This window comes from Salmo trutta, chromosome 16, assembly GCF_901001165.1.
Source record: "Salmo trutta chromosome 16, fSalTru1.1, whole genome shotgun sequence".
Lineage (NCBI taxonomy): Eukaryota > Metazoa > Chordata > Actinopteri > Salmoniformes > Salmonidae > Salmo > Salmo trutta.
In genome coordinates this window covers 32,419,954-32,443,202 of record NC_042972.1, presented here as the reverse complement: position 1 = coordinate 32,443,202, position 23,249 = coordinate 32,419,954, and the positions used below count along the sequence as shown (strand labels likewise).

Sequence of the window (23,249 nt, the reverse complement as noted above, 5' to 3'; positions counted from 1 at the left end):
ACCACACTGACTGCTATAACCACGATGACTGCTATAACCACGATGACCGCTATAACCACAATGACCGCTATGACCACAATGACTGCTATAACCACGATGACTGCTATAACCACGATGACTGCTATAACCACAATGACTGCTTTATCCACGATGACCGCTATAACCACAATGACTGCTATGACCACAATGACTGCTATAACCACAATGACCGCTATGACCACAATGACCGCAATGAGCGCTGACACAATACTAAAGGAGAAGTACAGGAGGTGTCTGGTCTCTGTTAAGACGTTACTGTACATGCAATATCAAGCCATGTGTATGTGTGTATAATAGTTCCTTCTGAAATTGTATTATAATGTTCTCATGGAGTTGCTATATGATAATGAGTATGTAATTATGTATTGGCACTTATCTATGCTTGTTGGTTGGGTGGTTGTTGTTGGTTGGGTGGGTGGGTGGGTGGTGGTTGTTGTTGGTTGGGTGGTTGTTGTTGGTTGGGTGGTGATTGTTGTTGGTTGGGTAGTGGTTGTTGTTGGTTGGGTGGTGATTGTTGTTGGTTGGGTAGTGGTTGTTGGTTAGGTAGTGGTTGTTGTTGATTGGGTAGTGGTTGTTGTTGGTTGGGTGATGATTGTTGTTGGTTGGGTAGTGGTTGTTGTTGGTTGGGTAGTGGTTGTTGTTGGTTGGTTATTGTTGTTGGCTGGGCGGTTGTTGTTGGTTCGGTGGTTGTTGTTGGTTGGGTGGTTGTTATTGGTGTTGGTTGTTGTTGGTTAGGCGGTGGTTGTTGTTGGTTGGTGGTTGTTGTTGGTTGGGTAGTGGTTGTTGTTGGTTGGTTAGTGGTTGTTGTTGGTTGGGTGTTGGTTGGTTGATATGGTGGTTGGGTAGTTGTTGGTTGGGTAGTGGTTGTTTTTGGTTGGGTAGTGGTTGGTGTTTGTTGGGTAGTGGTTATTGTTGGTTGGGTAGTGGTTGTTGTTGGTAGGGTAGTGGTTGTTGGTTGGGTGGTTGTTACTGGTTGGTTGTTGTTGGTTGGGTAGTGGTTGTTGTTGGTTGAGTAGTGGTTGATGGTTCGGTGTTGATTGATGTTGGTTGGGTAGTGGTTGTTGTTGGTTGGGTGGTTTTTGTTGATTAGGCGGTTGTTGTTGGTTGGGTAGTGGTTGTTGTTGGTTGGGTAGTGGTTGTTGTTGGTTGGGTAGTGGTTGTTATTGGTTGGGTAGTGGTTGTTGTTGGTTGGGTAGTGGTTGTTGTTGGTTGGGTGGTGATTGTTGTTGGTTGGGTAGTGGTTGTTGTTGGTTGGGTGGTGATTGTTGTTGGTTGGGTAGTGGTTGTTGTTGGTTGGGTGATGATTGTTGTTGGTTGGGTAGTGGTTGTTGTTGGTTGGGTAGTGGTTGTTGTTGGTTGGGTGGTGATTGTTGTTGGTTGGGTAGTGGTTGTTGTTGGTTGGGTGGTGATTGTTGTTGGTTGGGTAGTGGTTGTTGTTGGTTGGGTAGTGGTTGTTATTGGTTGGGTGTTGGTAGATATGGTGGTTGTATGGGTTGGTCTATAATGTGAGAGGAGATGATCAATGTTTTTTTTCCACGGCAGAAGCACTTATACAGAGGCACTGTTACAACAGGTATGGCTGGCCACTTTCTAGAGGCAAGATATTTCAATGCCTTTCGAATGATAATCGTTGTCATGAATGTTTATGAAGACATTGTGTTTGGTCTAGTAGGCTACACTTTATGCTACTGCCAGATCTGGGACAGAGATGTATGATAATGGTTCTGGTGCCTGGAGTTAGATAGAGACCCTGTATTTTAGTGACAATTGACATCCTTTGCAGAAGTGTTTCGTAATCATGATGTCTTGACTTTCTAATGGATTTGGTGTAAAATGGATTATTTAAAATGAAATGAAATATACATACAAATAAATGAAAAGGCTAGATCAGAATCAGGTGTCTTACCTTTAACATAAAGAGTGATGTCTCTGTATTCTCTATTTAAGCAATTAGGCCGGAGGGGGTGTGGTATATGTCCAATATACCACGGCTAAGGGCAGTTCTTATGCACGAAGCAACGCGGAGTGCCTGGACCCAGCCCTTAGCCATGGTATATTGGCCATATACCACAAACCGCCGAGGTGCCTTATTGCTATTGTAAACTGTTTACCAATGGAATTAGAGCAGTAAAAAATATGTGTTTTTTCAAACCCGTGGTATATGGTCTGATGTACCACGGCTGTCAGCCAATCAGCATTCAGGGCTCAAACCACCCAGTTTATAATATTGATTATACACCTGTAATCTCCCTGATCCTTCTCAGTGAGCTCTGAGAGGAGGACAGAGGTTTCCAGGAGAGTTCTCAGTATCAAACATCTCCAATCTGTCTCTCTAGAGATCACTCTGGGTTAATGAAATATCAGGTCTCTTTCCATCCTAGAGTTTAGTCCATGTGATGCTGTCAGGTTTAGTCTGAGGGTCAGTACAGGAGCAGGGCATGAGAACAGACTGGCCTGGTGATCTAACTACTGTATATCCAGCTGGGTTTCAGCTCTAAATCAGCTTCTGGTTCTCACAGGCAGCTCGTTTGAGTTTCAGCCACAAGTCACAAGATCAAGAAGTGGACAGATAATGTTAATACTGTACGCAGGCATATTTTGAAATCAAATGTATTACACGTATAAGATCTTATTCTGTTTTTCCTTCTGATGAAGAAATAGGTTTTCTTCAAGTCATCATCCTATAAGTTTAGATGAAGTGTTACCTCATCAGTAACATGTTGGAAATGTCTGAATGTCAATTAATACAGTTCCTGTCTAATTTGCTTTATTTGGCTTTTAGTAAGGACAAAGTAAAGCTCTTCATACATACATTAAGCTAGATCCATTGAGCAAGATAACTACATTCATTCACAAAGCAGAACAACCTAAAGGAGTCTGTTTTATTAACCACATCAACATGTATTGTAATTGCCAGGCTTTGAATGGTTGAGGTGTTGGTCTGTAGTCGTCTTCTTCAGTAGCACCACTGTAACCACAGAGTTGAACATGATTGTAGAAACCACAGCAAAGGGGAAGTTGTTACGCCCTGGCCATAGAGAGGGTTTTTTTGTTCTTTATTTTGGTTAGGCCAGGGTGTTACATTGGGTGGGCGTTCTATGCTCTTTTTCTATGTTGGTTTGTTTTGTTGATTTTGGCCGTGTGGCTTCCAATCAGGCACAGCTGTAGAGTGTTGTTGCTGATTGGGAGTCACACATAAGTGCCTGTTTTTCCGTTGGGGTTTTGTGGGTAATTGTTTCTGTTAGTGTTTTGCACCTGACAGGACTGTTTGGCTGTCAGTTTTCTTGTTTTGTTTCGTATAGTGTTCTTTCTGTTATTAAATTCAATGATGAACACTAACTCCGCTGCGCCTTGGTCTACTCTCTCTCCCGACAGCCGTTACAGAATTACCCACCACAAGCAGACCAAGCAGCGGAGTAAGGAGCAGAGCAAGGTTAAGAACCAGGAGAAGAGTTATCTGGAGTCGTGGACTTGGGAGGAAATCCTGGATGGGAAAGGACCATGGGCTCAAGCGGGGGATTATCGCCGCCCGCAATGGGAAAAAGAAGAGTCGAGAGCTGAGAGGCGCTGGTACGAAGAGAGGGAGCGCAACAGAGACGGGAGGCAGCCCCAAAAAATGTTTTGGGGGGGCACACGGGGAGTGTGGCGGAACCAGGAAGGAATTCTGGGCCAACTCCTCGTGCTTACTGGAAGCAGCGTGGTACTGGTCAGGCACCGTGTTATGCGTTGAAGCGCACGGTGTCCCCAGTACGCGTTCAAAGCCTGGTGTGCTAAATACCAGCCCCCCGCAAGTGCCATGCGAGGGCAGGCATCGAGCCAGGACGGGTTGTGCCAGCTCAGTGCGTCTGGTCTCCAGTGCACCTTTTCGGGCCAGGGTATCCCGCGCCGGCTCTGCGCACTGTGTCTCCAGGGCGCTGGGAGGGTCCAGTTCGCCCAATGCCTGCTCTCCGCCCGTGCCGGGCCAAAGTGGGCATTCAGCCTGGAGTATGGGTAAAGAGCGTAAAGTCTAGAACTCCAGTGCTCCCCCACAGCCCGGTTTATACTGTGCCTCATCCTCGGACCAGGCCTCCAGTGGATCTCTCCAGCCTGGTCCGTCCTGTGCCACTTCCCAGGACTAGGCCTCCAGTGGGTCTCCCCATCATGGTTAAGCCTGTGCCTCCTCCTCGGACCAGGCCTCCAGTGGATCTCTCCAGCCTGGTCCGTCCTGTGCCACCTCCCAGGACTAGGCCTCCAGTGGGTCTCCCCATCCTGGTTAAGCCTGTGCCTCCTCCTCGGACCAGGCCTCCAGTGGATCTCTCCAGCCTGGTCCGTCCTGTGCCACCTCCCAGGACTAGGCCTCCAGTGGGTCTCCCCATCCTGGTTAAGCCTGTGCCTCCTCCTCGGACCAGGCCTCCAGTGGAACTCTCCAGCCTGGTCCGTCCTGTGCCGCCTCCTAGGACTAGGCCTCCAGTGGGTCTCGCCAGTCCAGAGCCGCCAGAGCTGCCCGCCAGTCCGGAGCCGCCAGAGCCATCCGCCAGTCCGGAGCCGTCAGAGCCGCCCGCCAGTCAGGAGCCGCCAGAGCCGCCCGCCAGTCAGGTGCAGCCAGAGCCGCCTGCCTGTCCGGAGCCGCCAGAGCCGCTCGCCTGTCCGGAGCCGCCAGAGCCGCCGCCTGTCCGGAGCCGCCAGAGCCGCCCGCCTGTCCGGAGCCGCCAGAGCCGCCCGCCTGTCCGGAGCCGCCAGAACCGCCCGCCTGTCTGGAGCCGCCAGAGCCGCCCGCCTGTCCGGAGCCGCCAGAGCCGCACTCCTGTCCAGAGCCGCCAGAGCCGCCCGCCTGTCCAGAGCAGTCAGAGCCGCCCGGTGAGTCCTGTGCCTGCGCCTAGGGCCAGGCCTCTTACATGTCTCCTCAGCCTGGTGAATCCTGGGTCAGTGCCGCCAGGGACGCCCGCCAGCCGGGCGCAGCCAGGGACGCCCGCCAGCCGGGCGCAGTCATCGCCGCCCGCCAGCCGGGCGCAGTCATCGCCGCCCGCCAGCCGGGCGCAGCCATCACCGCCCGCCAGCCGGGCGCAACCAGGGTCGCCCGCCAGCCGGGCGCAGCCATCGCCGCCCGCCAGCCGGGCGCAGTCAGGGTCGCCCACCAGACCTTCAGCGCGGCCAGGTGCGCCACCTAAGAGGGCGACGCCGAGGGTAGAGCAGAGGCCACGTCCCGCACCTGAGCCGCCGCCGTAGAAGGCCCACCCAGACCCTCCCCTTCAGAGTCAGGTTTTGCGGCCGGAGTCCGCACCTTGGGGGGGGGGGGGTACTGTAACACCCTGGCCATAGAGAGGTTTTTTTTGTTCTTTATTTTGGTTAGGCCAGGGTGTTACATTGGGTGGGCGCTCTATGCTCTTTTTCTATGTTGGTTTGTTTTTGATTTTGGCCGTGTGGCTTCCAATCAGGCACAGCTGTAGAGTGTTGTTGCTGATTGGGAGTATAGTGTTCTTTCTGTTATTAAATTCAATGATGAATACTAACTCCGCTGCGCCTTGGTCTACTCTCTCTCCCGACAGCCGTTACAGAAGTATTGAAGGGGTCAAGTCTCTGTCAAAATCATTCAGATCGTAAGCATGAGCTATCCATGAGCGTGTGAGCTACCGTGCATATTGGAAAAGTGCAAACGTCTCTGGATATCTGCATGCTCTAGTTTATATTGCATGCATTGACGGCATTCCCTTGCAGTACATTATAAGGAGTCGATTGTAGTGTATTTGAAATGTCTTCATTGACATCCATACTGTAGCTACCATGGAGCATGGTGCATTCTGGGTATAGGAGTGTATTGATCTTCAGGCTGTTAATTGTGTAGAATAAGAGTCCTATTGATGCTTATGCCACCTTCAGAAGTTGATACTCCAGCCTTATAGAGGATGAGTGTTGAATGAATCTGGGATGGGAGAAAGAGCCCCTCTCTGCCCATTCCCTCTAACGGATCTCCCATCAGAAGCTCCTGTGTGTATCATGTACAGTCACCATGATGAAGCTCCTGTGTGTATCATGTACAGTCACCATGATGAAGCTCCTGTGTGTATCATGTACAGTCACCATGATGAAGCTCCTGTGTGTATCATGTACAGTCACCATGATGAAGCTCCTGTGTGTATCATGTACAGTCACCATGATGAAGCTCCTGTGTGTATCATGTACAGTCACATGATGAAGCTCCTGTGTGTATCATGTCCAGTCACCATGATGAAGCTCCTGTGTGTATCATGTACAGTCACCATGATGAAGCTCCTGTGTGTATCATGTACAGTCACCGTGATGAAGCTCCTGTGTGTATCATGTACAGTCACCATGATGAAGCTCCTGTGTGTATCATGTACAGTCACCATGATGAAGCTCCTGTGTGTATCATGTACAGTCACCATGATGAAGCTCCTGTGTGAACTGAAACAGATGAAGTTGATATGGTTGGTGTTACTGTACAGTCACCATGATGAAGCTCCTGTGTGAACTGAAACAGATGAAGTTGATATGGTTGGTGTTACTGTACAGTCACCATGATGAAGCTCCTGTGTGTATCATGTACAGTCACCATGATGAAGCTCCTGTGTGTATCATGTACAGTCACCATGATGAAGCTCCTGTGTGAACTGAAACAGATGAAGTTGATATGGTTGGTGTTACTGTACAGTCACCATGATGAAGCTCCTGTGTGAACTGAAACAGATGAAGTTGATATGGTTGGTGTTACTGTACAGTCACCATGATGAAGCTCCTGTGTGAACTGAAACAGATGAAGTTGATATGGTTGGTGTTACTGTACAGTATGCTACAACTGTGTGTGTGGGAAAGGGAAAGGGGGATATCTAGTCAGTTGTACAACTGAATGCATTCAACTCAAATATGTATTCCGCATTTAACCCTCTGAATCAGAGAGGTGCGGGGGGCTGCCTTAATCGACATCCACGTCTTGTGTGTTCTGTGTCTGTGTATGTGTTAGTGCTGAGCAATCAGTGCTTTTTGAGGTCAGTTTGGTTTCGGGTTCATTTATAAAAAAGTAATCACCGTTTTTCAAGTTAGATGTAGATTATATTTAGGCATGAAATGCACTATGCATTATGTGGGTTGAATGCTGTAACAACACAGAATAAAACAATGAATAAAAGTACCATGATGGTAGTGACTGTTCATTACTGCTTATCACTTATTAACCATCATTTATTCACATTACCTCACTTTAATAAAATATTTCAGTTGTTATTACATTTGTTTTGTTTGATGACTTTATTATTTCATCCCAAGTCATCATCTCATTTCTATAGAGCTTCTGCTTAAAGCTGTCTGACAAAATCACTATTTTAGTAGTTGTTCAAAGTAAATAAGGCATACTTTATGACTGCTGAATACCAACTATCAATCACTTAGGTCATGTATTTTCAGGTAGAGACACCTCACGAAGCAACTGCTCTGTATCCCTCTCCATCGTGCTTTATTCTGTCTCTTCTCTCCATGTCTGTCCCACAACGACTGGACCAGTACTCGCACAGAGTTCTATGGTCATGGTAGTTCATTTCCATGTTTCCTGTGCTAAACAAGTCTGTACTACACCGCACAGTTCGAGCTTGATCGGATTTCTCTCTAGAGAAACTGCGCATTGAGCGCACAGAAAAATACATACAAAATGTAATTCAAATAATTGAACTGACGTCAGTCAATTAGTTGTTTAAAAAATGAAAAATAACTGACATTTGGTTAATCGCTCGCCGCTCGTGTGTGTGTGTGTGTGTGTGTGTGTGTTAGGTTGCATTGCTGCTGGCTAGCTCTCCCTTATCAAATCAACATATTTCTCTGCCAGGACTTGATTTGTGATCCATTCTGTTTGTGTGGGTAGTATGAAATAGTGTGTGTGTGTGTGTGTGTGTGTGTGTGTGTGTGTGTGTGTGTGTGTGTGAGTACGAGTGTATGGGGATGTTTCTGCAGGGGACTGTGAATGCTGACCAGCATTGTTGAGTTATTGGTCCTGGCTCGCCACATAAGTGACTTGGGATTCTGCTGAAATATCTCCTTCCACCATCTCTTTTTCTCTCTTTCTTTTCTCTGTCTCTACTCTACTTCGTCTGTCAGTGGAAAAGCTAATTTGGTCAATGTTTCTCTTAAGACATTTCGGGATGGTATGGACATAGGAAATAGTTTTGTGTGATGTGTAGGCTATCAGTAACATGGGTGTAGGTGAGGCCCAGTACTGAGTGTGTGTCTGTCTGTCCCAGCAGCAGAGTCCAGCAGGGAACAATGTCTCTCTCAAACACCAGCTTCTGCAGGTCATCGTACGGGTGGCTCAATACCGCATGCTCCTCACCGGTAAGTGTGTGCGTGCGTGTGGGTGTGTGTGTGTGTGTGTGTGTGTGTGTGTGTGTGTGTGTGTGTGTGCGTGCGTGCGTGCGGGTGTGCGTGTGTGTGGGTGTGCGTGTGTGTAATATGTCATAATGTACACATTTATACATCAGACATTCTTCAGATGAAAATGATCTCATTATGCCTGATCGTACCGGGGTTTTATCAATGGTGATGTGTCTTTCACTTTGTTTGAGTCTTTTCTCTATTGCTGCTGCTTGTTTTCCTCCTGCTCCAGATTACCTCAACAACCTCTCCCCAGACTCCAAAGAATACGAAGACACACAAGGTACAGTGGGGCTCTGCTGTAAGCCCTAGTCATGTCTAGTACCTATTTACTCTGCGGTGTGTTATTCTCAAGAGGGCTATGTCAGTTCTGTTTCTATGTGTTTATAAGGGATTTATTTAGCATTCTTACCTTACTAGGGAGCCATTTTGTCTGTTTTTCTGTGTGTTTGTGTTTGTGTGTGTGTGGGTAAATCACTAGGTAACCATTTTGACTCTCTTGTCTCTGTGTGCTGTTTGTGTAATTCATGAGTGGGTTAGCCACTGTGCTATCTCTGGCCACTAGGAAAGCCACTTCCAGCCCAGATGGTGTGTGTGTGTGTGTGTGTGTGTGTGTGTGTGTGTGTGTGTGTGTGTGTGTGTCTGTGTCTGTGTCTGTGTCTGTGTCTGTGTCTGTGTGAGAGAGAGAGGTTATCTCTCTGTGTGTGTATGGGGGACAAGGCTGGAATGAACACCTCATGAAAGATGAGAATCTGGTGAACATGTCCCTCTCTGGTTCTCTGTGTGTCTGATGTTTTTCATTTTGCGTTAACGACAACTCTTTGCTTCCGTCTTGTCACTGTCTCCTCTCTCAGCTGCTCTGGTGGTAGTATCAGACATTGCAGATCAAGCCAATGACAGTTTGAAACATGGGGTGAGTTTCAAGACGAGTGTCTTTCAACATAGTGTGTGCCTGCCTTTGTGTGTTTGTTGTGTGCGTGTGTTTGTTGCGTGTATGTTCGTTGTGTGTGTGCATGTAAGAGAGAGAGAGAGAGTGCACACATGCAGTGTTGTTATTTGGTAGTTATTGTTCAACATGGCATGTCTCTCCCTCCTCTCTCTTTCTCACTTCCTCAGGAGAACCTGCTTCGTCTTGTCAACATAGAGTACAGTGTTGGAGGCCAGAGGGATCTGCTCCAGCCTGGCAGGGTGAGCTCCGTCCTGTCTGCCTGCCTGATAACACCATTGTTTCTGCCCAGAGCCCCGGGCAATGGTACACCCTCTCCCCCCTCCAACCTCTACCTCTCCATCCTGCCCGTGTCGCCCTTTATATAACCAGTCAGCTGGGAATCCCCTGGCCCTCTCTCTGTCTGGGTGGAGAAGCGTGGACACCTCTTGCTTCTCATATGTGGCACACTGTCCTTAATTGCCATTTCATCTACTATATATCTGACCCTGTGTGTGTGTGTTTTGTACTCAGGTGTTTGTGAAGGAGGGCACTCTGATGAAGGTCAGCAGGAAGTGCAGACAGCCACGCCACCTGTTTCTGGTAAATGTCACTTCCTGTTTGGAGGGAGGGTAGGAGACTCACTGTCACAAACCTGTAGATAACGGACAGAGCTTTTAGGCCAAAAATCTAACATAAACAATTTCTCAAATTTGAACTTGGTCACCGCGCTTGTCATTATGACTACACAACTATGCACCATCTTGTTGCAATGTAAATGTAATCTGAAAAGGATAAGCAGCAGGTCTGTTCTGTTTGCTCTATATCTATGGCCCTCCCAGACCCAGACCCTGCTATTGAGAGCAGGGTTTCCTGGCAGGATGTTTCTGAATGGCAGCTTCCTGAGCTGCTCTTTACTGACTGAACGGGGAAGGTCAGGAACGCTCCTCATACACCCACACACACACTAGACCTGCTTCTCTCTGTGTAATACACCCACCCACACACTAGACCTGCTTCTCTCTGTGTAATACACCCACCCACACACTAGACCTGCTTCTCTCTGTGTAATACACCCACCCACACACTAGACCTGCTTCTCTCTGTGTAATACACCCACCCACACACTAGACCTGCTTCTCTCTGTGTAATACACCCACACACTAGACCTGCTTCTCTTTCTGTTTAATACACCCACACACTAGACCTGCTTCTCTCTCTGTTTAATACACCCACACACTAGACCTGCTTCGGTCTCTGTTTAATACACCCACCCACACACTAGACCTGCTTCTCTCTCTGTTTAATACACCCACACACTAGACCTGCTTCTCTCTCTGTTTAATACACCCACACGCACACTAGACCTGCTTCTCTCTCTGTTTAATACACCCACACGCACACCAGACCTGCTTCTCTCTCTGTTTAATACACTCACACACACTAGACCTGCTTCGCTCTCTGTTGAATACACCCACACACACTAGACCTGCTTCTCTCTGTTTAATACACCCACACACTAGACCTGCTTCTCTCTCTGTTTAATACACCCACACACACACTAGACCTGCTTCTCTCTGTTTAATACACCCACACACACACTAGACCTGCTTCTTTCTGTTTAATACACCCACACACACACAAGACCTGCTTCTCTCTCTGTTTAATACACCCACACACTAGACCTGCTTCTCTCTCTGTTTAATACACCCACACACACTAGAACTGCTTCTCTGTCTGTTTAATACACCCACACACACACTAGACCTGCTTCTTTCTGTTTAATACACCCACACACACACAAGACCTGCTTCTCTCTCTGTTTAATACACTCACACACACTAGACCTGCTTCGCTCTCTGTTTAATACACCCACACACACTAGACCTGCTTCTCTCTGTTTAATACACCCACACACTAGACCTGCTTCTCTCTCTGTTTAATACACCCACACACACACTAGACCTGCTTCTTTCTGTTTAATACACCCACACACACACTAGACCTGCTTCTTTCTGTTTAATACACCCACACACACACACAAGACCTGCTTCTCTCTCTGTTTAATACACACACACACACACACACACACTAGACCTGCTTCTCTCTCTTTTTAATATACCCACACACACTAGACCTGCTTCTCTCTGTTTAATACACCCACACACACTAGACCTGCTTCTCTCTCTGTTGAATATAGTCACACACACTAGACCTGCTTCTCTCTCTGTTGAATACAGTCACACACACTAGACCTGCTTCTCTCTCTGTTGAATACAGTCACACACACTAGACATGCTTCTCTCTCTGTTGAATACAGTCACACACACTAGACCTGCTTCTCTCTCTGTTGAATACAGTCACACACACTAGACCTGCTTCTCTCTCTGTTGAATACAGTCACACACACTAGACCTGCTTCTCTCTCTGTTTAAACCTGATGCTAGTTTGTCCAATCATAACTGTATTTAGAGATCTATTTTGTATGTATATCAGTAGATATTAACATGGATGTCCTTCTATTGTTTTACCATGCCATGTTCATCTAAAATTGTTTCATTCCTAATTTCTTAGATTAAACCCACCTCCCCCACCTAGAATCTGTCATCTTTAAAAAAGAACATACTTGTCTTTAGCACCCACACAACCACACTCAGGATATGGTAGTAGGGGCGACATGTCTGAGGAGGAGGAGGGTGTTATTTATATAGCCATAAGTCCAAACAGAGTAACGACTTCAGACAGGCCATTCTTTAGCAGCCTGGCAGTGAAAGCCCCCTCTGTAACTATGCCAACAGAACACTCTGATTCTGCCATCTCAAAGTGAGAGAGAAGGATGTCGGCAGAAGAAGAGAAAGAGCTTAAATCAAGGAATGGGTTAATATGATGGAAAATTACAGAATTAAAGGGGACTTCCTTATTTTTTCAAATGTACAGCCCTCTCAGTGATGGTAAACGATGATCGACAATAGAGTTAACGAAAGAAAAATCTGTTATGTGAAAATGAAAAGATAATCCCAAATGCCTATTCTTGAATGACCAATGACCTTTGTTTACATCTACCCAGAATGAGTCAACTTTAAGGTTTTCTAGGTCACTGTTGTCCAACTACAGGGATTTGCACTAAGACGATTCACTCAATCATATTTTGGAAATATTATCCAACCGGATAAAACCTAATTTAAAGTATTATAGGATAAACTATAGGAACCACGTTAACATTTAAGAATAAAACACTGCAGTCAGTCCACTCATGATCACACACAACTAGAATCCATTTAGGTTTTTTCTGAGATAAAATCTGCAACATCTCTCACTCTCTTAAGGAGATGGAGTTACGGTGTGCTTAGGGCCCCAGTGGAAGGATGAGTCATGCTTAGAGTTTTAACTGGTCAAGTCATGCGGTCAGAAAAACAGGAAGAAATTTTGACATTGAGACACATTTAACCAGTGGCAACCCGCCATTCAGGGCAGGTGGGGCAGACATTTTTTGGGCTTGCCTGTTTTGCATGTTATTTTGGCATGAATACGTGTTACGTATCAGTTTGCAAACAAACAAATATATATATCATTGAGATAATAAAGCTGCATACAAACACGGTCTCTTTTTTGTTTTCTTGAGTAAAGCAGCTCCAAAATGCAGGTGTTTCAGCCTAGCTAAGTACTTTCTGTGGTGGTGGGGAAAGCCAGCAGAAAATACAGAGCGTTGCGACGTGATTGGCTCAGTGTTCTGTCACTCATGGGGACTTTATGTCATTGCCAAGTGTAAGAGGAGACATTGAAAATTCTAGCCCTCCGGCTACTGCCATAGAAGTGCCCATCCAAGAAGGCTCAAGGACATTGGCACAGTAGCTTTGATTGGACTTAATGTCAACGTCATACTTTCACAGTCTTAGCTAGCAGTCATCATCATGAATCAAGTCGACAATCTACTGGCAAATCCTTCTTAATCCTTGTCATATGAAGTTAAATAATGAAGAGAAATTATAGATAAAATGTATCGGTGCTCATCGGCCATTGAACATAAACATTACACAACAAGTTGTAAATAGCAAATTCAACGAGTGGTTTGGAAGGAACCAGTGACAGTGGCTGTGTGGTCCAAAATCCAAGTTTAAAATGATAAACATTCGACATTGGTCATGTTGTCAATAAAGCAGGGTTTGTGCAGCGCTCAAAACAACTGTTAACTCGTCCTGTTCAAGTGAGCCGAGCACACCAATGTGAGTCAAAAAATGTATTGTATGCTGCTTCATAAATGATGTAATATGCCAGTGAGATATGTATACTGTAGCTAAGAAAGTTATATTAAGTGTATGTTGTGAAGTAAGATGTTAGTAGCCCATGTGCCTCACCCTAATAATTTGGTCTATTTTCCCCTCTTAATTTCGCCTACTGTTCTGACTGTTCTACTGTAGCCTATAACCTGTTTTAGAGAAATGTAATCATCTAATATTGTAAGAGCTTTCATTGTCTGCTTATATGACCCTTTATTTATCCTACGGTTCTGACTTGGTGGTGCACATGTAGCCTATAACCTGTTTTAGAGAAATGTAATCATCTAATATTGTAAGAGCTTTCATTGTCTGCTTATATGCCCCCTTTATTTATCATACGGTTCTGACTTGGTGGTGCACATGTAGCCTATAACCTGTTTTAGAGAAATGTAATCATCTAATATTGTAAGAGCTTTCATTGTCTGCTTATATGCCCCCTTTATTTATCATACGGTTCTGACTTGGTGTACAGAGAGAATACTGTAAGAACAGACCATGTTCTGAATTCTGTCGCTGTACATTTCAGAAGTGCTGAACAAATAGTTATATTGATTATGTCCGTCCTAGCTCGCTCATTAATGTCTTAATTAAAATTACAGATTGCCTCTTATTCGCTTGTCTTCCCCTTATGTCATAGTTTGTACATCTCAATTGTCAGTAGAATCCACACTTGTTTAAGCAAGTCAGCCATATCAGCTATGTTTTTTTAAAAGACAGTAAATGAGGCTGAATGAACTTTTTCACTGCCAGACAAGGCTCTGCTGAAAGCCAGATAGGCTCCGCTGAAAGCCAGATAGGCTCCGCTGATAGCCAGATAGGCTCCGCTGATAGCCAGATAGGCTCCGCTGATAGCCAGATAGGCTCCGCTGATAGCCAGGTGTAGCAGTGGTAAGATGTTGGGACTGCTGTTGGGACAGATTTATGCAGGCCCTAGCAGGTGGTGGGCACCGTTTGTTATAGTGCAATGAATGTATTGTTTAGTGTTGTGTAGTGGCTTTGCTGGCATGCATTCCACTTTTATTTATTTTTTGCCCCACCAAGATTTCTATGCTAAAACCGCCACTGCATTTAACTGTAAAATGTAATGAAATGATGATAAGTAAAACAGCCCAACTCCTCGTTGAGGAACAGATGGTTTCCTCTTAGTTTAGGGCACCACCATGTGGTTATTTAACATGCCGAAATAATGTACAATGTATTTTTAATCAAATACATTTTTATTTGTCACATGCGCTGAATACAACAGGTGTAGACCTTACAGTGAAAGGCTTACTTACAGGCCCTTAACCAATGATGCAGAATTAAACAAGACAAAATGAAAACACAAGAATGAAGCTATATACAAGGAGTACCATAACCACATCAATTTGCAGGGACATGTGGTAATAGAGGTAGATACAGTATGTACATGAAGGCAGAGGTAAAGTGACTAGGCATCAAGATATATAATACTAAGTAGCATGCTATTTGGATTGGAGAGTACTGACAATAATAAGTCATTTCTCCATGCACTTGTCCTGTCCAACAGCTGAATCAGTGAAATATTTGTATACAGTATTATCTTGTTCATTGGCTCTGAAGATACAGAATGAAAGTATGTGTGATTCTGAGGTTTGTTAGTGAATTCTGAGTGTGTTTGTGTGTTAACAGATGAATGATGTGCTGCTATACACCTACCCTCAGCAGGACGGGAAATACAGACTGAAGAATAGCCTCCCACTGACTGGGATGAAGGTCAGAGTCCTCCATCTCTCCCTCTCCCGTTTTTCTCTCTCTCTCCCGTTTTTCTCTCTCTCTCCCGTTTTTCTCTCTCTCTCCCGTTTTTCTCTCTCTCTCCCGTTTCTCTCTCTCTCTCCCGTTTTTCTCTCTCTCTCCCGTTTTTCTCTCTCTCTCCCGTTTCTCTCTCTCTCTCCCGTTTCTCTCTCTCTCCCGTTTTTCTCTCTCTCTCCCGTTTTTCTCTCTCTCTCCCGTTTTTCTCTCTCTCTCTCCGTTTCTCTCTCTCTCTCCCGTTTCTCTCTCTCTCCCGTTTTTCTCTCTCTCTCCCGTTTCTCTCTCTCTCTCCCGTTTTTCTCTCTCTCTCCCGTTTCTCTCTCTCTCTCCCGTTTTTCTCTCTCTCTCCCGTTTTCTCTCTCTCTCCCGTTTCTCTCTCTCTCTCCCGTTTTCTCTCTCTCTCCCGTTTCTCTCTCTCTCCCGTTTCTCTCTCTCTCTCCCGTTTTCTCTCTCTCTCCCGTTTCTCTCTCTCTCTCCCGTTTCTCTCTCTCTCTCCCGTTTTTCTCTCTCTCTCCCGTTTCTCTCTCTCTCTCCCGTTTTTCTCTCTCTCTCCCGTTTCTCTCTCTCTCTCCCGTTTTTTCTCTCTCTCTCCCGTTTCTCTCTCTCTCTCCCGTTTTCTCTCTCTCTCCCGTTTCTCTCTCTCTCTCCCGTTTTTCTCTCTCTCTCCCGTTTTTCTCTCTCTCTCCCGTTTCTCTCTCTCTCCCGTTTTTCTCTCTCTCTCCCGTTTTTCTCTCTCTCTCCCGTTTCTCTCTCTCTCCCGTTTTTCTCTCTCTCTCCCGTTTCTCTCTCTCTCTCCCGTTTTTCTCTCTCTCTCCCGTTTCTCTCTCTCTCTCCCGTTTTTCTCTCTCTCTCCCGTTTCTCTCTCTCTCTCCCGTTTTTCTCTCTCTCTCCCGTTTTTCTCTCTCTCTCCCGTTTCTCTCTCTCTCCCGTTTTTTTTCCATCACCATTTACCAAATTTCTCTCTTCTCTTTGTCTATATCCCTCACCCCCCTCACTTCTCCCTCTCCCTTGTCCTCTCTCCCTTGTCCTCTCTATAATTTTGTCTTTGTCTCTATGTTACACCCTCTCACTTTTATATCTCTCCTTCCTTTCCTCTCTCTCTCTTTCCTCATCCTCTCTTTCTCTCTATACCCTTCTCAAACCGATCTGTCCTCTCGCTCACTGATTCCTGATGGGTCTGTGTAATGTGTTGTTGACGTTCCAGATCAGTAAACCTGTCATAGAGAATGTACAGAACGCTCTGAGTATCGAGGGAGCAGACATCTCCATCACCTTGGCAGCCAGGTGGGTCACACTAACACACACTCACACCTTGGGTGGCATGGTCGGTATAATGATTGTAGTTCACAGTTCCCACGGTCACCAAATGCACTGTTTAAACAGTGAATTAAGTATAGTAAAGCTTCTCGTGCCAGGCTTTTTGGATCTTTTATAAGTAGTGTCAGTGTTGCTTTCCTGACCATCTGTCTAGACCACTCTGGGCCATTTATAGCCCTGAAAGTAGTGTAGTCAAACCCATCACTGGTATATGAGAAGTATGGTGAGAGGGCTTAATGACCTGTGCTCTGTGTGTCCCTGTGCAGCTCCTGTAGTGAGAGAGAGGACTGGTTCCACACTCTGAGTCGGACAGTGTCTGACCACGCCAGAGGACCTGCGCCATTCAGTAGCTGCTCTGGAGAGGTGAGGAAGACTTTGACTGGGAGACAGAGCATACACAGAGCATACACAAACGTGATGCTAGCATTGTTAGCAATAGCATTACAATGCTCCCCACTCAATGACAATAGCAAACCAATGCTCATACATTTACTGAGGTTATATTAACATTGCAGAGGGAGTATTTTCTCTTTTAAGTTGAGTATTAGTCACTGAGTAAGACTGTGAAGTCTAGTATGGTAGCCGTAGCTCTAACTATATTGTCCTGTCTCTCTTCCAGGCCAGAGAGCGTCTGTGGCTGTCCCTGGGGGAGAAGGCTCCTACTCTGGTGCCTGTGTCCCATGTGATGATGTGTATGAACTGCACCTCAGACTTCAGCCTCACACTGCGCAGACACCACTGCCATGCCTGCGGGAGGGTGAGTCTCTCACAGACAATGCATGGCTACGTCACCTAGGAGCAGTTTAGCGCAGTATGATGTGGCTGGAGTGTGTTTTCCACAGTCAGGCCTGACCTGTGTGTGTTGGGTGTTGTGATGTGGTCCTGCTCTACTCAGATTGTGTGTCGGAGCTGCTCCAGGAACAAATCCCCTCTGAAGTACCTGGAGGACCGCATGGCCAACGTGTGTGACCACTGTTACAGCGAGCTCCAGAAGAGAGGTGCATAACTCCTCCTCCTTTCCTGTACCGTGTTGTACTAAACTGTACTGTACTATACTGTATTGTACTAAACTGTACTGTACTATACTGTATTGTACTATACTGTATTGTACTAAACTGTACTATACTGTATTGTACTAAACTGTACTGTACTATACTGTATTGTACTAAACTGTACTGTACTATACTGTATTGTACTAAACTGTACTGTACTACACTGTATTGTACTATACTGTATTGTACTAAACTGTACTATACTGTATTGTACTAAACTGTACTGTACTATACTGTATTGTACTAAACTGTACTGTACTACACTGTATTGTACTATACTGTATTGTACTAAACTGTACTATACTGTATTGTACTAAACTGTACTGTACTATACTGTATTGTACTAAACTGTACTGTACTATACTGTATTGTACTAAACTGTACTGTACTACACTGTATTGTACTATACTGTATTGTACTAAACTGTACTGTACTATACTGTATTGTACTAAACTGTACTGTACTATACTGTATTGTACTAAACTGTACTATACTGTATTGTACTAAACTGTACTGTACTACACTGTATTGTACTATACTGTATTGTACTAAACTGTACTATACTGTATTGTACTAAACTGTACTGTACTATACTGTATTGTACTAAACTGTACTGTACTATACTGTATTGTACTAAACTGTACTATACTGTATTGTACTAAACTGTACTATACTGTATTGTACTAAACTGTACTGTACTATACTGTATTGTACTAAACTGTACTGTATATGCCGCTCTTGACTACTGGAGCATATTGAATGTGTATGAGTCCAGCTGTTAAGGTCAGGGCTTCTCTGTCTCCATAGGAGGAAATGTGTCTGGGACGAGTGGTACTGACAGTCCTCGTTCTAATCGCCGCTCCATCCGCCCGCTCTCTGCCGTCTTCCAGAACTTTCACCCTCCCAGCCTGTGGAGACGCAAGGGCACCGCCTCTCTGACCCAGGTAATCTCACACACACACACACACACACACACACACACACACACACACACACACACACACACACACACACAACCCACTAATATTCTACCAAATGAATGGTAAAAGCTATTGTCCACGCACTAAACAAACATACATTTTCCTCCAAAAGTGGCTCTTAGACGGGGGTTTTTCCAGCTTGATCTTCAATTCAAGCACCTTGGTTGTACTGAGGTAGTAGCAGTATGTTATGTATGTAAGTAATCTCTCTGTGTGTTCCTGTGTTGTCTCTAGGTGAGTGTGTCAGAGGAGGGCTCTATGAGTGGGACTCTGCAGCGCAGTAAGAGGAGCAAGAGGAACTGGAAGAGGCTGTGGTTCCTCCTCAAAGACAAGGTGCTTTACACCTACCAGGCCTGCGAGGTGAGGGGGAAACCACACTCCCCTTAAACCTGAACCCTCACACACACCTCTACCCAAACCACCTATCCCTGTAACTCTGTAATGTACACATACCCGACTCAGATGGAGAAAGAGCATAGAGTTTCTCTAGTAAAGATAATTCACCCTCTCTACTTTTTTAGTCAGCAAAACCTCCACAAACTGCATCCTTAAAACGATGCAGGTTAATGATCACTGTGTATTTCTCTCTCTGTGTCTGTCTCTCTTCCTCCTCTCTCTCCCTGTCTCTATCTCTCTCTCTCTCTCTGTCTCTCTCTTCCTCCTTCTCTCTCTGTCTCTCTCTGTCTCCAGGAGAAGGTGGCATCTGAGAGTTTGCCTCTGTTGGGCTTCACAGTGAAGCTGCCTGATAGGCCAGGTGGAGAGGAGACTACCAACGTCTTTGAGCTGTACCACAAGAAGACCCTGTACTACACCTTTAAGGCCGAGGACAACCACACTGCTAAGAGGTGAGCCCTGCACAGCACCAAAAATATATCACCACATCATCTGACCAAAACTGACTCTGGGCCATAGTTATAGTCTTTAGCTTTTTACGTGGTGAGGTAAAACTCCTGGCCACACTTACAGGCATCATTAAGTCATGTCATAGGCATGACTCACATTGGCAACAGCATCAACACAACAATCAGATTGTTATTACAATGTATTATAATTACAGTCAGCACTTTTCTTTCTACCCAGATGGGTCAACGCCATGGAGGAAGCCACAGTTTTATAGCAGTGGCCATCTTGGGTGGGTTGTTGAGACTGTATCTTTGGATGTGCATCACTCACCTTCCAGACTTACCCTGGGGACCTCACTGCCACTCTCCTGTTACACATAGCCTTCCTCAGAATGCCTGAATGTAAAACAAAAAGGGAAGAGGAAGAAGGAGGAATATGTTCATTTTGCCTTTAGTCAGCTGTGACGGCTGTGTCTTACTGTGTATGGACCGAGAGAGGAGAGAAGGAAACATGGTGTTCTTAAAGGAGGGGACACGCTCGCCTACTTTGTCACCCTCCAATGTCCCCGTCCCGCTGCTACAGAAGGTGTGACGCCCAGAGCCAAGTGAGGAGCTGGCACAGATATGTTCCATTCTGGAAAATTCCACCAAGACTACCTATGACCCACCCCCCCTCCAATTTTTCGTGGAATTAACTACTCTGGATTACTTATAAAAATGGAAGGAAAATGACATGCAAAAAAAATGCTGGATGTTATCAAAGCAAAGAAGAATATGTTCATTGATATCAAGCTATCACTACATTGACATGTTTTTGACACTAAGAGCCCTGACAAGGGGTTACATTTGGGGGTAAAGAAGAGAAAACAGAAACAGAACATTAGCAGTGAATGTTATTAAACTGCATGTCCTACTAGTGTGTAACCTACATGCAGAGGTTATGAAAATGATGAATCTGTTATTAATACACGTTGACCACATGCCAACGTGACTGCAGTCTTAATGTGATGTCAGAAGAATGAGAGTGGATCTCCATGTATTATTCTACCATCCACCAAGGTCTGAGGTCGTAAGGTCACTCCCCCCTCCTGGTAGACCCAGTATGTGCTTCCATGTTCACAGTGCAATACAGCCTTTCTAAACCAACACGGCGGTACTTTAAAAGATCTCCCTCTATTTACTGAATGGACTCCCTATTTCCATCGTTTTATCAGAACACATTTCTGCGCTGGACTTAGCCAGCTTCACGTGCCTGACATTTTGAAGCACTTGTTCTGCTCAAAGTATGACTGTTGTCTTGTATTGTTTTGCATTTAATGTGTTTCTTAGCTACGTATTTTCGCCATGTACTGTATTTTCTGAAATGGCCTTACATACAGCAATTAGTTAATGTAAATACATATGTAGAGATTTTGATAGGCAAAAATGATTTTGCTTTATTTGCACTCATAAAAGAAGAATGGAACTGAAAGAGCAATGTAGTGAAGTGCACTCTTCTTCTAAATGTTTTTATTTGATCATGTGTCTTGGTCAGCCTGTGCCAAACTCACTAAGCCCAGTGCCTGGAGTTCGTTCTCTGTGTTAGCAAACCATGGATATATCAATTATATCAGATCAATTACAAAAAAGAGGCTTGTCCTCAACGTTAAGTTGCATAATATGTCAAATTCCTATTTGTACCAAGCCTCAGCTCCACCTTATAATGGGAGTGGTTACCCTGATGTGAAACACTGCTATCAGCCATAATCACTGTAGTGGACTTTGAAATGGATGAGTTATTTATTTCAAACTGTTGGGGTTTCTCAAACAAGTAAAGTGACTAAGGTTGGATATCCTTTGTGTGTATCATTTTGTGTGATTTCTTCTCGCTACCCTGTGCTATTCCTATATTGGTCACTAGATGGCATATACACTGAACAAAAATATAAACACAACAAAGATTTTACTGAGTTACAGTTCATATGAGGAAATCAGTCAGTTCAAATAAATGAATTAGGCCCTAGTTTATAGATGTCCCATGACTGGGCAGGGGAAGAGCCATGGGTTGGCCTGGGAGGGCATATGCCCACCCACTGGGGAGCCAGGCCCAGCCAATCAGAATGAGTTTTTCCCCCACAAAAGGGCTTTATTACAGACAGAAATACTCCTCAATTTCATCAGCTGTCTGGGTGGCTGGTCTCAGACGATCCCGCAGGTGAAGAAGCCGGATGTGGAGGTCCTGGGCTGGTGTGGTTACACGTGGTCTGTGGTTGTAAGGCCAGTTGGATGTACTGCCAAATTCTCTAAAATGACGTTGGATGCGGCTTATGGTAGAGAAATTAACATTCAATTATCTGACAACTCTGGTGGACATTCCTGCAGTCAGCAGGCCAATTGCATCTGTGGCATTGTGTTGTGTGACAAAACTGCATATTTAAGAGTGGCTTTTTACTGTCCCCGGCACAAGATGCACCTGTGAAATGATAATGCAGTTTAATCAGCTTCTTGATATGCCACACCTGTCAGGTGGATGGATTATCTTGGCAAAGGAGAAATGCTCACTAACAGGGATGTAAACAAATTTGTGCACACAATCTGAGAGAAATAAGCTTTTTGTGCATATGGAACATTTCTGGGATTTATTATTTCAACTCATGAAACATGGGACCAACACTTTACATGTTGCGTTTATATTTTTGTTCAGTGTAGAATCAGGGGACATTCAGACTGACTGACATCTGTCATGTCTGTATCATGAGGGTACAGGAGAGTATATAGTTACAGTGCATGGACATCAGCGCGCTGCTATCCAAACATGCAAAAATCAACAAGCACAGCGACAGTTGAAAAACAGTTGATTTGATATGATATGAATGTAACATATTTACTGTTTGTGATGAAAGACCAAACCAGGTGTGAGAACACTCTGGCTGATTTAGGGTGCGTTCGTAAATTCACTCTGGAGTGCCAGAGTGCGCTCTGGGCGTTTGTAAATTCAGAGCATTGTCAGATTGTTTACACACACACACACACACACACACACACACACACACGCGCGCACGCACGCACATACACACAATGTTGATTGTTGCCCCAAAACTATCCCACCATCCACGGAGCGTTTCGCTCTCGGAGCGCTCAGAGCGCACACTGGACGCTCTGGCCGAGGAGAAGGGTTGATCCGAGAGTTCTGACCTCACAAAGAGAGTTAAGCACCCAAGCTAACTGGCTAATGTTGGCTAGCTTGCTAGCTACTTCTAGACACAAATGGTAGAACACCTCACTCTGACCATTTTACTCACCCTAGCAGAGCTGGTTAGTCTGTTTTCATGTTATCCAGAGCGTTGGGGACTGTAGCTGTGCTGCTGGCAATAATTTAAATACGCTTTTTTGCCGGCATTTACCGGCACCGGCCATATTCAACAGGTGTTGAGTGTTTGTAAATTCATCAGTTATTCTGCGCTCTGGCACACTCAGACAAGAGTGCTCTGAAATCGGAGTATATAGCCAGAGCGAATATACGAACGCACCCTTAGACTACCGCCCTTACTTCCACTGTGCCTAACAGGGCACTAAATAAGCAGAAGTTGCAATAGTACAATGTTCCCCAATGCTGGAAGGGGGGCCTGAGTGAAAATGAGATTACTGTGAAGGCTGCAGCAGTAAGGCAACAGAGCCTGGGTGATCCAGACAGATAGACAGACAGGCAGCAG

The 23,249-nt window shown here is 45.3% G+C and overlaps 1 protein-coding gene across 3 annotated transcripts in view; it reads left to right on the top strand.

Moving 5' to 3' along the window:
- LOC115150560 (FYVE, RhoGEF and PH domain-containing protein 5-like) overlaps positions 1 to 21,391 on the top strand; it is a 49,334-nt gene extending 27,943 nt beyond the window's left edge. Inside the window, exons 8-21 of one of the 3 annotated variants that reach the window (XM_029693991.1) lie at positions 8,268 to 8,355; positions 8,627 to 8,677; positions 9,249 to 9,307; positions 9,511 to 9,582; positions 9,854 to 9,922; positions 15,247 to 15,330; positions 16,571 to 16,650; positions 16,950 to 17,046; positions 17,303 to 17,440; positions 17,579 to 17,681; positions 18,543 to 18,679; positions 18,950 to 19,075; positions 19,406 to 19,560; positions 19,796 to 21,391. In XM_029693991.1, coding sequence (XP_029549851.1) covers positions 8,268 to 8,355; positions 8,627 to 8,677; positions 9,249 to 9,307; positions 9,511 to 9,582; positions 9,854 to 9,922; positions 15,247 to 15,330; positions 16,571 to 16,650; positions 16,950 to 17,046; positions 17,303 to 17,440; positions 17,579 to 17,681; positions 18,543 to 18,679; positions 18,950 to 19,075; positions 19,406 to 19,560; positions 19,796 to 19,832 — 1,296 coding nt within the window. In that variant the 3' untranslated portion in view covers positions 19,833 to 21,391. Of the gene's footprint in view, positions 1 to 8,264; positions 8,356 to 8,626; positions 8,678 to 9,248; positions 9,308 to 9,510; positions 9,583 to 9,853; positions 9,923 to 15,246; positions 15,331 to 16,570; positions 16,651 to 16,949; positions 17,047 to 17,302; positions 17,441 to 17,578; positions 17,682 to 18,542; positions 18,680 to 18,949; positions 19,076 to 19,405; positions 19,561 to 19,795 lie in introns of all 3 variants that reach the window. The other 2 variants (XM_029693992.1, XM_029693990.1) reach the window with 2 other exon arrangements.
- The last annotated feature ends 1,858 nt before the right edge of the window (positions 21,392 to 23,249 follow it).